A 14,226-nucleotide genomic window follows, 5' to 3' on the forward strand; every position below is an offset into this window, starting at 1 on the left:
AATAATATCACATTAATATAACAAACTAGGTCATTTCTGTCAAAGTAAACTAGCAGCTAACGCTAGCTTAGCGATTGTTGTCAGTTGCTATGGAAACTAGATCAGAGGAAGCGTCACACAGTTGCCACCTGGCGGTGAAGAGCAGAACTGCAGCCCAATAAACACAGCAGACACACTTTTATAAGAGGCATAATTTATATTCAATACATGAAAAATATAACGTAAAAATGCATGTTGATGTCTCCAGTCTGTCTGTGTGTGTACAATATATATAACGGACATTTAAAGTAAAAATATTCACTATAATTGTTCAAATGTCTTCATATGAGTAGCATCCTCTGCTGCCCTCCTCAGTAGCTCTGCAAAGAGAAACAGAAATTAAAAGCAATGTTAAAAAAAACTGTAATTACAATTCATTGTGCACTTACTGATACCTTCCTGCTGCTGATAATATCATTTCAACGGCAGTGTGTACGATTAATTAGTGTTCTCTGATTTTTCTGCGGGGTGGTGTAAGAAATATTGTAATCTTTCATTAAAAATAAAAATAGCAAATTAAACATACAACAAAAAATCCCTCAATCAAAAAGTAATTTAAACAAGAATAGAAGCATTGCTAAATGTATAATTAGTGCTAATGAGGTAGTGTTATGACCCCTGTCAGTGCTATATGATATTATTGGATTATCTTTATTATTGATGCATTACTTGCTGTGTGAGCAGCATTTTAATATGAGTCAAGGTTTTAATGTTTTGCAGAGACCTGCTGTACCCACAGCTGCGCAATTCGCCAATAAATCAATGACTCAATCGAAAAGAATCAATTATATTGATAGAAGATTAAATAATTGAGTCATTTTTCAAGCCAAAATGATCTGTTTCCAGATTTTTCAAATGCTTTTCTTTGTCTTATATGATAGAAAACTGAATATTGTTTGGTATTGGAGTGTTGGTTGGTCAAAACAAGCATTTTTAGGACTAAAATAGACTAAATTCATCATCGTATTTTATAAAATAATAAGCAGATTAATTGAGAATGAGCATAATTGTTAGTTACAGACCTCCTATAGTCTAAATCATAGTGGATCATATTATATAAGCTGATTGTGTCTCATGTACGTAAAATGTTGACGCATATTAACATTTTCTATATCTATAAAGTCTGTTTACCTCAATCATTTCATAGATCCAGCCCAAGAATTCAGCCACTTTGGTGTAAACTCCAGGGTGGTTAGGCTCAGCACAGCCTGTCCCCCAGCTGACAACCCCCACCAGCCTCCACACATTTTCATCCTGGCAAACCAGAGGCCCCCCACTGTCCCCCTGGAGAGGTAGATACAAACACTGTTCAAAACAGACTCACGCAGCCTTCGTTATTTCAGCGTTTCACTGTTAACTAATCAGGGAGGAGAGAATAAATCTTTAAAACGCCTCTGCAAGGTACTGTTAAAAACATGCATCCGACCTGACACGCATCCACTTTTCCCTCCGTGTATCCGGCACAAAGCATCCTTTGCGTGATCTCGCCATTGTACATGCAGGAGCTGTTACACTTCTTTGTGCTTATTATGGGAACTGGCGCCTCTTTCAGGGTGTCAGGTGAGTGAACTGTGAGAGAAGACGCACATTAAAAGCTGCTCTGTCAGTGCACTTGGCACACTCTATCACCACGTGTGAATTAGACTTGCAGCAGATGTAAATTTGTTTAAGAACTCTGCGGTAGCGTCTCACCACCCTCAGGCTGTGTGTATCCCCATCCAGATATCCAGCACTGTGTGCCTCCTGGAAGGTCGTAGTCATACTGAGGCAAGCAGACAGGTCTAATTGTATCTGGTTAAAGAGAAAACAAGCGTATGCCTCTTTATGTTGTAACTCAGACAGATACTTTGAATTAAATCACATCATTTTTATAGTTATTAAGGCTTTTCTTCCTGCTGTTCGAGAAACAAACATGCACTTTTTTCTTTAAAGCTCCCTAAAGTTTACCTTGCACTCTGCCTATAGGTAAGTTCACGAGGCATTGTTAATTAGGCCCCTCATGTCTCCCCTTTACTCAAAAAACATGTTTTTCTTATTGTTACTTCACTTGGTTGTTTGACCTTCCCTATGCAGAGTTTGATACTAGAAGGCTGTTTTCACATTCATCTGCTGGAGTCAAACTTTTGTATGGAGACTTCTATAAGGTGTTGTTGTTGTCTGCGAGGGATTCGGTGTTCAGGTGCAACATGTGTTTGTATCCTTTTGATTAAAGATGTATATCATCGATCATTATGGTTACAGCAGGTATTACGCCCTGTAAATCTGGTAGTGATCGCCTATTCTTTGTTAAAGTAGGAGCGAGGTTCTCACAGGTCCTTGAAAACTTTGAGTTAACACATTATAAAAACCATTATTAATAAATGGTACATTTATAGTTCATTAAACTTGTAAAGGTATTAGGGCTCGACTGATACGGCTTTTTCAGGGCCGTAAGCGATTATTAGAAATCAAGGAGACTGAAAACCGATATTTGGGTACAGTCTACTGAAGTACTGTTCTTTAGTACAATTTTGAGGTACTTTATTTGAGTATTTCCACGTTCTGCTACTTCATACCTCCTCTCCACTACATTTATTTGATAAATTTGCTTTGCAGATTGAGATTATTCAGTGTTTATAGGCTGTTTAATTGTGACGCGTTACCAATCAGACATCGTTGTAGGCAGGGCATTGTTTGAGAGGACGCTCAAAGTAGCACATTTTTAAAATGAGTTCATTTTACCGCCAATCTGACAGAAAAATTACCGATACCAGTAACCGGAAAATGCAGAATATCAGCCCCGATAATCGTCCAGGGCCAATAATCAGTCTACCCCTACAAAGTATTACTAACGTGTTGCAACTAGGGATGTTAATGAATAATATTCAATCAGTGAGACCCTGTATGATGTCAGCTGATTAAAGATGTAATCAGAGATTGGCACAAATACATCAGTATCTTGTTGCTAATTACAAATATTTGCATATCGAATTTATCAAAGTAATATGTAATTAAAAAACTAAAAAACATTCTGTACAATATTATATGATAACATTTATAATATTATAACATTTAGTAGCCTCAATATGGGTGGATTTTGTTTGGATTTTGTTTGAATATTGACAGACGGTAGCTCTGCAATTAAAATGTAGTCATTATTTTGTGTTAATTAGTTGATCATTCAAGTAACGTGGCGTTTACTTTATCTGTTTGTTAAACTCCAAATGGAGCCTTCTCTGATTTTGATCAAACATACATCACACCGAAGTCGTTTTTTGCCTTGTGTCATGTTTTGTGTTGTTAAGCTGGTGATAATGAAATTAATGAGGTGTTACTTCGCTTTCAACTTGTCAGAGTAGTCGAGTAGTCTCTGTCTCTGTCTCTGTCGCTGAACTTACACAAAATTGTTTTGCCGTGCTGTGTCAGAGAAGGCAAGGGACCAACACAACGCAATCCAAGTGTTCACACATTGAAGCCTTCCTTTTAATTGTTATCTGTGAGCTTTTGTAAAAACCTGCTTGTTCTCATTATAAAAATCCTCAGTGCTGTAACAGTAATTAACCTTGATGGATGTCTGTAACTGTGCCGTGTTGTGTCCTTGAATGTGAAGGAACTGGGCCGCGAATTTGATGTTTAAGAAGGTGCGAGACCCCAGGAGGAGGATGAAGGCTTGTTTGCTGAAATGTGTCAGCATAATGAAAAAAAAAAACACCCCACCGAGGCCACAGTATTGATTTTCCTTTTCCAGAGATTTTTCTTTGTGTGAGTGCCGCTATCTTGCAAGGAGGCTCCCAGACTGACCCGAGAAATTCAACGGGGTCCGTAGTTTCATCAGGGCTATGTCGCTGTCGTGGCTCCTGTGGTTGTAGTTCTTGTTGTAGATGATCTTCTCCACGGCGTATCCTGTGTGTTGAGCCATTTTGGCCGAGCTGCGGGTGACGATGCCGGCGTAGACCACCCAGCTGGATACCTGAGGTAGCCTGTAGCTGACATTTTAGATAAGAAAAGAGAAAGCAGATACTGATAAGAGGGCGACTGTCACGGATCCAATGCGGTGCAGCTGTTAATGACTGATAATTCTCCGTCGTGGAGTCCGCTAAGGTCAGCAGTCTTACTTGTGCACACAGTGAGCAGCTGTGGCTACCCATTGACTGGTGATGATGGAGCCGCCGCAGGTGTGACGGTTGCTGTAGTAGAGGCTGACCTGCCAGGGCCACCTGCCCAGCGTGGCCTCCACTCCCCCGATTATCCTAGGCAGCTTCGCTCGTGTCCCACACTCTACACAGAGATCCATTCATCAAAAAAGGAGGTGGACTGGTCAGACAGTGCTGCAGCTAGCGGCATCACTCACTGTCCGACAGTGATGTGAAGCCCTTTCTTCAGTATAATTAAGGAACTGCAGGGCTCGGCGTCAGGCGCAAAGTCAAAACAAAAAGTTGAGTTTAATTTGCTCACCAAAACATTGCAAAGCGATAACCTTCCCTGTGATACAGCTCCCCCTGAAAAATGAAAATAAATTGGGTAACTAATGGTGCATAATTAATGTGTTGGTGGGCACTATTTTCTGCATCGTTATGAGTGTGATGTCCTCAGACAAATTGCCTTTACCTGAGTTGCCACATATTTTCCAGATTGCTCCTGTGGTCTGAGGTAATTTGAACGAAGCCATCAGTGTAGTTCGGCCCGATATCAGTCAGGTTCACTCCCTTATGCTTGGTCAGTCTGGTGAGAGAATAAATGCAAAAAAATGGATGGGAGTGAGTATTAAGATAGTTCAGACTCATAAGGTGTGAAGCAGGAGTGCAGATGAGGTATTAGTGGATCATAAATAAGGTGAGCCTTCAGCCTCGGCAAGTAAGATTAAACTTTAAGTTAGTGAGTGGGCGCTCCAGACTCAGTCGGAGTTAAGCGGAGACACTGCAGGGAAAAAAACGTTTTTTTCATGCACAGGGCAATTTTAAGATTTTGGGCTATTTTGCTTTGATGTCTTCTTATAGAGTAATGAAAAGAAAATGTGCAAAATACACATTTGGATGTTTATTTTAGTTCAGATCTCTGTCCTGGACATTTCTATAAATCAAAGCATATTTCACTAGATTGCCAGTTGCAGTGTCGTTTACCAATTCATCATTGTTGTCCAAAGAAATATATCTATATTCTGAAGGTTTTCACAGATCTGTTCATATATCATGGCCCGGTTTTTGTATAATATTTCTTCCTAAAAACATGGCCAAAACATTTTTTACAGTACTTAGAGACATATTAGGTATTAGGTATCAAATGTGGACGTTTCATGGTGACATCTACTAGACATGTGTAAAGTGCTGTTAGTGGTCAGTAAAACTAGAAAAATATAAATGCAGTCCATACCATTTATTTATTTAAACGTTTTTATCCTCTTAATCATCTTCTGTGGGCCATTTTCTCAAAAAGATTTTTTTCTCATTTTCTGAGCCAGAAATCTGCTCTGCAGTTTTACTCCTTTCTATATTCTTAAGGTCTTTACAGAGGGGTTTGTTCATATATCATTCAAAGCCTAATTTATGTAACACTTTGTCTCTACAAACATTGCCAAAATACATATTCCATCTGTAAAAACCTTTGACTCTAATATGCCAGCAAAATGAAAGAAGGATTTTGAACCTGGCTTCATCCAGTGTTCAGTTTTCTCTTCTGGAAGTGCATGTAAATTAGTGGATATTTGATTAGATAACACCTCATTTGCATATTTAAACATCAATCTTCAGAAAACTTGTAACACATAAAAAAATATTTCAATCGAAGGAGGTTTTATGGCGACATCTACTAGTAATTCTCCTTTTTTCCCCATCCTATTTACCATTTTTGTCAAATGTGGGCCATTTTCCCAAAATGAGTTTTATCTCACTCTCCACTTCAGAAGCACTCACGTACACCAAAATTTCCAGTTTTATTCCTGTCTATATTCTGAGGGTTTCTACTGACAGGTTTGCTCATATATCATTCATAGCCTGATTTATACAACATTTTATGCCTAAAAACATGGTGAAATGGATTTTTTTTTACAGCAGTTAAGAGTGTTTTGTGATATGTGGAGGGACAAAAAGAGACGTCCAACATCCCCCCTGTAAAAACTGTTACCGCTAATGTGCCAACAAAGAAGTTTGAACCTGGTTTCATCCAATGTTCAGATTTCAGCTCTGGGAATTTATGCAAATTAGTGCACATTTAACTAGATAATGCATGATTTGCATATTTAAACATCAATCTTCAGAAAGCTTAATGTAGGTAATCAACTGAGGAGGTGTCATGGCGATATCTGCTAGCTGTGAGATCCAGTACCTCAGATAACCCAGTTGTCTGCAGACCAGTGTTCCCAGTGAGGAGTTCCACCTCTCGTAGCACACGGGCAGCCAGGTGGGCAGCTTCCCCAGCTGGATCTCCAGGAGGGAGTTCTCCGGGCTGATTCTGTAAAACACTGAACCTGATTGATTGAAAACCCCTCCAGAGACGAGCTCTCAGTCAGCAGTAATGAACAACCTCTTCTGTGAGTGGGGAATGATTAGGAAAAAAATCCACCAGCATCTATGCAAATGTAGTCAATACAAACAGATCATTATGTGTAATGTTTTCATGTATGTCAATGGGCGGCTCTCGAGAGTGAACAAAAAGGCAACATGAGGCAGCTGTTGAATGATAATTCTGCTGCTGTTCAAGTCAAAATCACTTCAGAGCTGAACCTCGACCCAGAATGATGAATCCCATAACAATGTGAAGTCTGCGCTGTTTGTGAATTCATAAAGCAGTGAAACAAACAGCAGAGACAGGAGGAAACGCAGACCTTTCCTGGGGTCAGAGGTTGAAATATCCTCTGTCACATTGCAGAACGGCGTCTCCTTCGTGTCCCCGAGTCCCACTGGACTCTGAGAGTAGGACGGCCTCAGCAGAAGTTTGACTATGTGTGGAAAAAGATATATAGTTGTAAATTAGTCTTTGTCTAGACAAGCAGAAAAAATGTGTTCAAATGTGTTTACTAAAGACATCATCTGAATTAGTACCCAGAGACTACCTGGTAGAGCAGTGAACTTTAAATATAAATATTCATATCTGTGTGCTGCTGATTAGGAGGAAAGAAGCTCGCTAAAAGGCTTTTTTTGTTGTTTGCTTGTTCCAAAATATTTCCTCTCAGACTTAAAGGGCTACTCAAAAACATTAGTAATTGCACTTCCATTAAGTTGGGGGACAAAATGATAAACAAAATACAAATCGAGGCAGCAGAGGATGTTATCAATGCAAAGTTTGGGGATCCAAAGCTTAAGAATCAGTTTTGCTGATATGGTAAACAAAGTTCTGCAGTACTTTTTATCCGGTTCAAAGTTTACTGTAGTAAGAATGTGAATAATGAATCAGTTAAAGAGGCGAGGCCATTATCAGCGAATATTAGCTTATTACAGACATCTCAGTATCAACATGCTGTATATGTCCGCCGATACGCGACAAGAAACTGTGGCAGTAAGAGAGGCCAGAAAATGGAAATATTCAAGTAAAGTACAAGTATGTCAAAAGTGTGCTTAAGTATAGTACTTGAGTAAATGTACTTAGTTACTTTACATCACTGCCAATAGTTGAGTAAACGTAAAAACCGTGTCCATGTTACTTGTAACAGAAGCCAGTGATATAAGTCGGACAAGGACTCTGAGACACTGTGAAAATAATTGATTAATAATTGATATAATGTGATTATTATCAGAGTGCTTCAGACTGCCAGCCAATACCGCTGACCTCCATTACAAGTAAGCTGGACAGCTGCTGTTTTTGACTTTTATCTTTTAAGAAATTAGTCAAAATGACAAAAATGTAAAGGTTCCATCTTCTCAATATGGAGAATTAGCTTTTATTTCCTGTCTTAAATTAAGATTTATGAAATATCTTTGGGCTTTGGCCTGTTGGTCGGACAAAACAACCGACAAATTTAAAGGTTTTCTTATGTTTTATAGACCAAAGTCGAAGTCAACCAGCCCAAAAATCACGATCACATCGCCTCAGCGGGCTTTACAATCTGTGAACTACATCCTCTGTCCCTCGCCCCGATTCGATTAAAGAAAAACTCCAAACCAGGAATCGGTACATATTAATTAGTAATGACTACAATAATTGTTAGATGCTGACCTAAATAAACATTCAAATGCTGAAATTGTATCAGCCTCAAACATCCAGCATGGCTCAGGCTCCGTTGTGTAGGGTAACTGACCAGAAAATATCCAGGAGCTTGATTGAGTGAGTCTTTCTCGACACAATGACTCACCTAGAAACCAGACACCTACAGCTAAGCCTCCCAGGAGTCCAACTGCACACACAGCTGCCAGCAGCCTCACCAGTCTGTGAGCTAAAGCAACAATTATGACTGGAGTTAATGCCTTCTGATCCCAGATATGAGCTGAAGAGAATTATTAAATGTCAGCCGCTTCATATATAGCACATTGACACACAGCGCTGAGACAGAGGCAGAAATTAATGAGCAATGTTCTTTACATGCACGGCACTAAAGAGGTGAAAATCAAACGTAGACGGTGACATTTTAATAAGAAAGAAACTGCTTTACTTCTTATCACTGCAGCATGGATGATTTGATTTCATTGCAAGGTCTTTTTTACATTAGGAGCAGTGTGTTTTAACAGCTTGTGTTGTTTTTGGCACTCATGCAGCAAGATTGATTGATGCCCATCAGGTGGTGCACCGCTGGAGCTTACCGTGGGCCGTAGAATGAATCCCTTTTAACCAGCCCTGCACTCCCTTTGTCTCTGCGCCTCCTGCTGTTTTCTCTGAATGGAAAGGATGGCCGACAGCCACCGGGTTCTCAATCACTGATGATGTGTCTCCATCAAGACTCTATAATAAGTACAGTTAGCACATCAGACCTCGTTCACAGGTTTATTTTTGATCAACTGTTGGCAAGTTTGCAAGTCTGCATCCTTATTAACTGTGCACCTGTCAGGTTTAATTAGTAATCCTGGATAATAACCACCACTGATTAGTCCAGATGTACGGAGTCAGAGCTGTAGCAGGGTGTCTACAGATATCAGACATTTAAAATGTTTTGTTTTTTTCTTATTGAAGCATCGCAGGTAAATATAAAGGTATGTATACATGCGGTCCCGTGCAAAAGTGTAATGTAAATGTAAATGTAAGATAATGGTCGTTATAATGAGTCAGATTAAAGGAAAAGTGAGGAAAATTCAGTATCTACTCAATGGAAAGTCTGGAGCTTCACAGTTAAACAGCATTGCGGCATTCTCTTAAACACCTGAAGTAGATGGGGACTTGTTTTAAAACATAAAAAAACAATTGATAAAAAGCATAAAATGGCTCCATTCAGCTGGTTCTGTTTAATTCAAGTCTCCCAAAGCCCAGAGATCCTAAATTTGATTTGAAAAGTTGTTAGTTACACCTTTGATGGACAGTTGAGCTCGTGCACGCCGACTCTTTTAGCTCAGCAGCTCCAGAGACAAAAACATCATCCTGAGACTTGGATTATGCCAAACAAGTTGTATGAAGCCATTTCATGATTCTTTTCGCTGTTTTTTTTTGTGTGTGTGTGTGTTGTAAAACAAATCCCCATCTACTTTAGCTGTTTAGGCAAATGCTGTGATGCTGTTTTGCTGTGAAGCTCCAGAAATGTTTTGTGGAGATGAGTAGATAATGGCCTAGTTTTCATTTTGGGGTGAATTGTTCCTTTAACACTTTTTATCACTTTTGCAAAATAATTTCTAACCAAATTTAAGATTTAAGAGTTTTGGACACATCTTTTTCTTATTCAATCATTGCAGGTAAATATAAAGGTATGTGCATATTTGGGCCCATGCAGAGGCAGGCTTTATGTAGAGTGAGTTAGGTTAATCAAAATGTTTCCAACTGGCAAGTGCAAGTACAAAGTAAAAAGACAATATTAGGTTCAGCGGATGGCTTAAAAATTTAGAAATATGATCAGAAATGTGGACATTCATGCAGAAGCGCTGGACTCGTGTTGACAAATAGAAATCAAAACACTGGTTAATTTAAATAGATAACATGTTTTTGGCAATAAAGCTTGCAAATTTAAATGAACGATTATTTACTAAACTTGGATAAAGTCATGCAGACACCCTGTGTAGGTGTGTTCAGGTGTGTGTGTGTCATATCTCCTCAGTGTGAAGCCTCAGCATAGTTGTCTTTTGCATCTTCTACAGCGCGTTTAATTAAATTAAAATGTGTTAAAACACTTTTCCTGCTCCAGGTCATGTCGTCAGAAAAGTTTAATCACTCTGGAGCCTATATGTGTGTGTGTGTGTGTTTGTAGGACTCACCCTCCAAGTAGCAGCTGTTTCTATAAGCGACATATTGAGCGTATTACAGTGATTATAATAAAGCTCTCCATAGATGTGAGACGCAGACTTACTATTATACAATTGCAGAGCAAAATCCATCTAAATAAATGCCATACCATCTGCTCTCTCTTAATACTGTAGCACTTGAATGTAGCCAAACGTGTGATATTAGATTTTAAACTGAACTTAAAGAAAAAATCACTCTAGCTGTACAGGACAGGTCATATGATGCACATTAATAATAAAACAGAATAAACCAGAAGTAAAGGTGACAGATACAAGTGTGATACAAGTATGAAGTGAACAGTACACGTGTTGGCAGCAGCTGTTACCGTAAATAGTGAGGGTGCTAGTGAAGGTGACAATATGAGAGAGGTGTAAGCAGACAGATGGAGCGAGGTGAATATTTTAGCCTCCCTTTCCTACCATGTTTCCTCCGCGTACGGTCCCGAGGAACAGGCAGCGGTGTCGGAGCTCATCTGTAGGCCTGTGCCGGAGCTGGAGAGGTCCGTCCCGCTCACTGTTGATGCACCATTTGCCATTTAACAGAATGCAACTCTGGACTTTCCCTTCACAAAGAGACAATGAGGTCAGCAGTGGTGCAGAGAATGAGGCTGTTGTTTGTCCAGGAGGGTCATGGGGCCTGTGGAAGCAAGCTGAACCGGGTCTTTGTCGGAGGGGGGAGCATCTCCAGAGATACCTCCTCTCTGACTATTGATGGGACACCGGAGCTACCTGTGCCAAAAGATTGTCCATTTTCACCCGAGACATGTTATTACCTGACAGTTTGTAGCTTCTGAGAAAAGGTCATTATTGCAGATTGTTGAAAAGTCTCATATCACGTCAGTCCCCCGTCATTTGGAATCCAAAGCTATCATCTCTCAACACTCAAGAACAAAATGAAGTCTGCTCTGTCTGACCGCTGACAGATGAGACTTTCTCCTCTCTCCCAGCTCACTGTCGGACTGTTCCTGTCAATACGGTGTGTCTGTATTTCAAATATATTCTTTGTTGTGGGGAAGGTGACTCGAGGTGCATCAAAAAGGAGTCATTAACTCTAAAAATAGTACGAATAATTATGAAGTGAGATGAGGAAGAAACACTCTTTGAAAACGGTGAGAAAACTGCTTGAGAGAGATCAAAGTCTGTCTTCACGTCAATTCTCAGAAGACACTTTGAATGTTTTATTGAAAAGAAATGACTAATAAGATCCTCGTAGGTAAAAGAGCGTTTGTATCTCTCATATCAGTGGCGTGGGGATTAACCAGGTGAGTCCAGGTGAAGGGAACAACTGCCAGGAAGAAAAATTCCTCCTCGTCCAACTGTCGGGGTCGAATCCAAGAAACGGCTCAGATCTATTTGGCTCATCTAACAGGTGTCATAAGGAATTATTTGGAAAATCAAACACAGAGTAATGAGCGCGGCGGCACTGGCGTAAATTGCATGCGATGGAGCAATAGCTGGGATTCATATTGCCAGGGTTGTGAGGTTAATAGTGTTTGACAATATTAGCATTAAGCTGAATTGTTCTCCTGCAGAAGCAAACAGAGGAGCAAGGAGAACATAGCTGCTGTTTGGTAATTTTCTCAGGGATTTGATGTCTCCCTCTTCTGGTGAAATGTGTTTTCTCAGACAGACGAGTAAACAGTGATTTACAGGGCTGCTATTCACCGCAGTGAAACCATATTCACTCAGGGATATGTGTTAAATTGTTACTTATCCTTCGTGTATCCTTGTTAAGTAGCATAATTTGTATTTATTAAGTCAGTTTCACAACAATCTTCTTCAACATTGTGCTTCATGATTTTAAAATTGCAATTATCTGGTCCTCATTTGAGGTGTTGCCTATGAATAATGAAGGTGTTTTAGATTCAGTTATCAGTTTATTAGGTATACCTAGCTTAAAGTAATTCAGGCTAATAAAACAGCCCTGCAGAAGATCCGACCTTCATGAAGGTTATATTATAAACGACTGTTTTCAAGAGGTGTTGATTTTCAGGCTGTGTGGTCTGTGGTGAGTTGACTGATCGATCTCCAGATAGAAAACGACTGCCAACAATTTAGATTTTAACATTTATCAATGAAACATCCATCACATTTTCTTTGTTTCCAGCTCCTCGGATAAGAGGATTCCCTGTTGTTATCTGTCTTGTATCACTGTCACTTTAATCTCTTAATTAAGTCACGCAGTTTGGGACGGAATAAGCAATTCGAAGAAGTCATCTGGGGCGTCTGTGAAATTTTGAAGACATTTTGTCTGACATTTCCCAAACAAATTATCAAAAAAAAAAAACAGATTGATTGATGGAAATATTCAGTAGTCGCAGCATTAGTTATATCTAGATGTTTCTGATGATTTGGATATAAATGGGGTGGACAAAATAATAGAAATCTCTTTTAGTACAATTCAACACCGCAAACTACAGCGTCCAAAATGATTATTAATTAGAATCAACTCTTCTTTTAAAACAAGTATACAAAAAACTTAAAGGGGTCATATTAAATATATATGGCAGTACCGCAGCCATGGTTACCAGCTGTAGCAGCGTTATTTTTGATCACACTACCTTGCTCGGCATGACCCGCCCTACTCTGCTTCTGATTGGCTAGGTCATGCCCGTTAAGGTGTTTCTGTGCATGTGCAACTCTCATCTAAGATTGAACAAAGGCAAGATGTCTGTGAAAAGTGGTGCTGTAGCACCGTATAAGAAAAATAATGTGTTTTTTGAAAAAGTATGTGAACCTATAACTACTGGGAACCCCAAATAAAAGTATGAACTTGAAAGTTAACATAATATGACCTCTTTAAAGCAGCTACAAGGATCTGTAATGTTTTTTGATTCTGGCGGCCCCTGTGGACAAAAGCAGTATGAGCCCCATTTCCTGCTGTCGTAAATGTATTGACTAATGTTAAAAACAACATCTTCTCATTGACGGTCTTGTTTGATTACTAGTTAAATGCTTCTTGTAGTACATTTAAATATCTAATTGCAGCTGATTGGACAAAATAATTTTAAGATGTCAAGCTTTTGGGTAATTGTGGTGGACTTTCTTTTAGGATATTTTGACATTTTTTTTTTACAAAAACTAAAATAAATAAATAAACCAAATTAAGTGACAAGTATGTTTCTAATATTTAGCCTACCCTCCAATATAAATGCTGTGGACAAAATAATAGAACAAGCCAGTATGATTCAACAACACTAAAACAATTCAACAAAAACATGTAAATACACAGTATGTAACCTCTGATGTGAGGAGTCTCTCAATCAAAACAAAGATATAGTTTGATGAAGTTATGATTAAGTGTTTATCTTTAAAACACATTCAGATGAACATATTTGGAGTGCTGCGTTTGTATTGTGCTTCCACTCTGTCCTGCATCTGCGAGTGAGCCAACCTTTAATGGCGATCTCTGCCGAGAGGTCACGGCCGACAGCATCAAATGGCACAACTCTCCTGACAGCACACACATCAATAAATCAGCTTTAAATGCCCTGGTGGACTGGACTGCAGAGCCAAACACTTTCCAAAACCTTAGAAAGAAGCTTCCCTCTCCTCTTCAGTTCGATACTGTGGGATTTCCGAGCAGGGACCGAGGGACCAAATCAGATGTTCGAAGATTGGACACCGTGAGAGGCACACATACTAATGGCTGCGATAAGAGCAGAGCTGATCAAATCTCACTACACCAAACATGGAGAGTGCTTCCCCGTCGGAGCGGAGAGAGATAGATCGAGCTCCAAACTGGGCTGCAGCCAGCCTCTTCACAGTGGAGCCTTGAACTGCGGGACATGAATAAATGAATGAATGGAGTCCACACCGGGGCGCCTGTGACACCCCCCGTCACTGTTATTGTTGTGGT

The 14,226-nt window shown here is 39.6% G+C and overlaps 1 protein-coding gene across 4 annotated transcripts; it reads right to left on the reverse strand.

Moving 5' to 3' along the window:
- Positions 1-6: 6 nt before the first annotated feature.
- tmprss5 (transmembrane serine protease 5) lies at positions 7-10,882 on the reverse strand. 4 transcript variants are annotated; one of them, XM_084350848.1, is made up of 13 exons: positions 10,788-10,882; positions 8,748-8,886; positions 8,303-8,383; positions 6,839-6,952; positions 6,340-6,475; positions 4,627-4,740; positions 4,474-4,517; positions 4,134-4,296; positions 3,820-4,004; positions 1,732-1,830; positions 1,466-1,608; positions 1,171-1,323; positions 7-359 (listed from the first exon to the last, which is right to left on the reverse strand). In XM_084350848.1, the coding sequence occupies exons 1-13, from the start codon at positions 10,788-10,790 to the stop codon at positions 351-353; spliced, it is 1,383 nt and encodes a 460-aa protein (XP_084206974.1). In that variant the 5' UTR covers positions 10,791-10,882; the 3' UTR covers positions 7-350. The 4 variants fall into 4 exon arrangements, with proteins under 4 accessions (XP_084206974.1, XP_084206973.1, XP_084206972.1 ...); XM_084350847.1 differs by having other exon boundaries at positions 1,735-1,830; positions 6,340-6,481; XM_084350846.1 differs by having other exon boundaries at positions 6,340-6,481.
- Positions 10,883-14,226: the final 3,344 nt, after the last annotated feature.

The sequence above is a fragment of the Pagrus pagrus genome, assembly GCF_965226575.1.
Source record: "Pagrus pagrus genome assembly, chromosome: 4".
NCBI classification, from domain to species: domain Eukaryota; kingdom Metazoa; phylum Chordata; class Actinopteri; order Spariformes; family Sparidae; genus Pagrus; species Pagrus pagrus.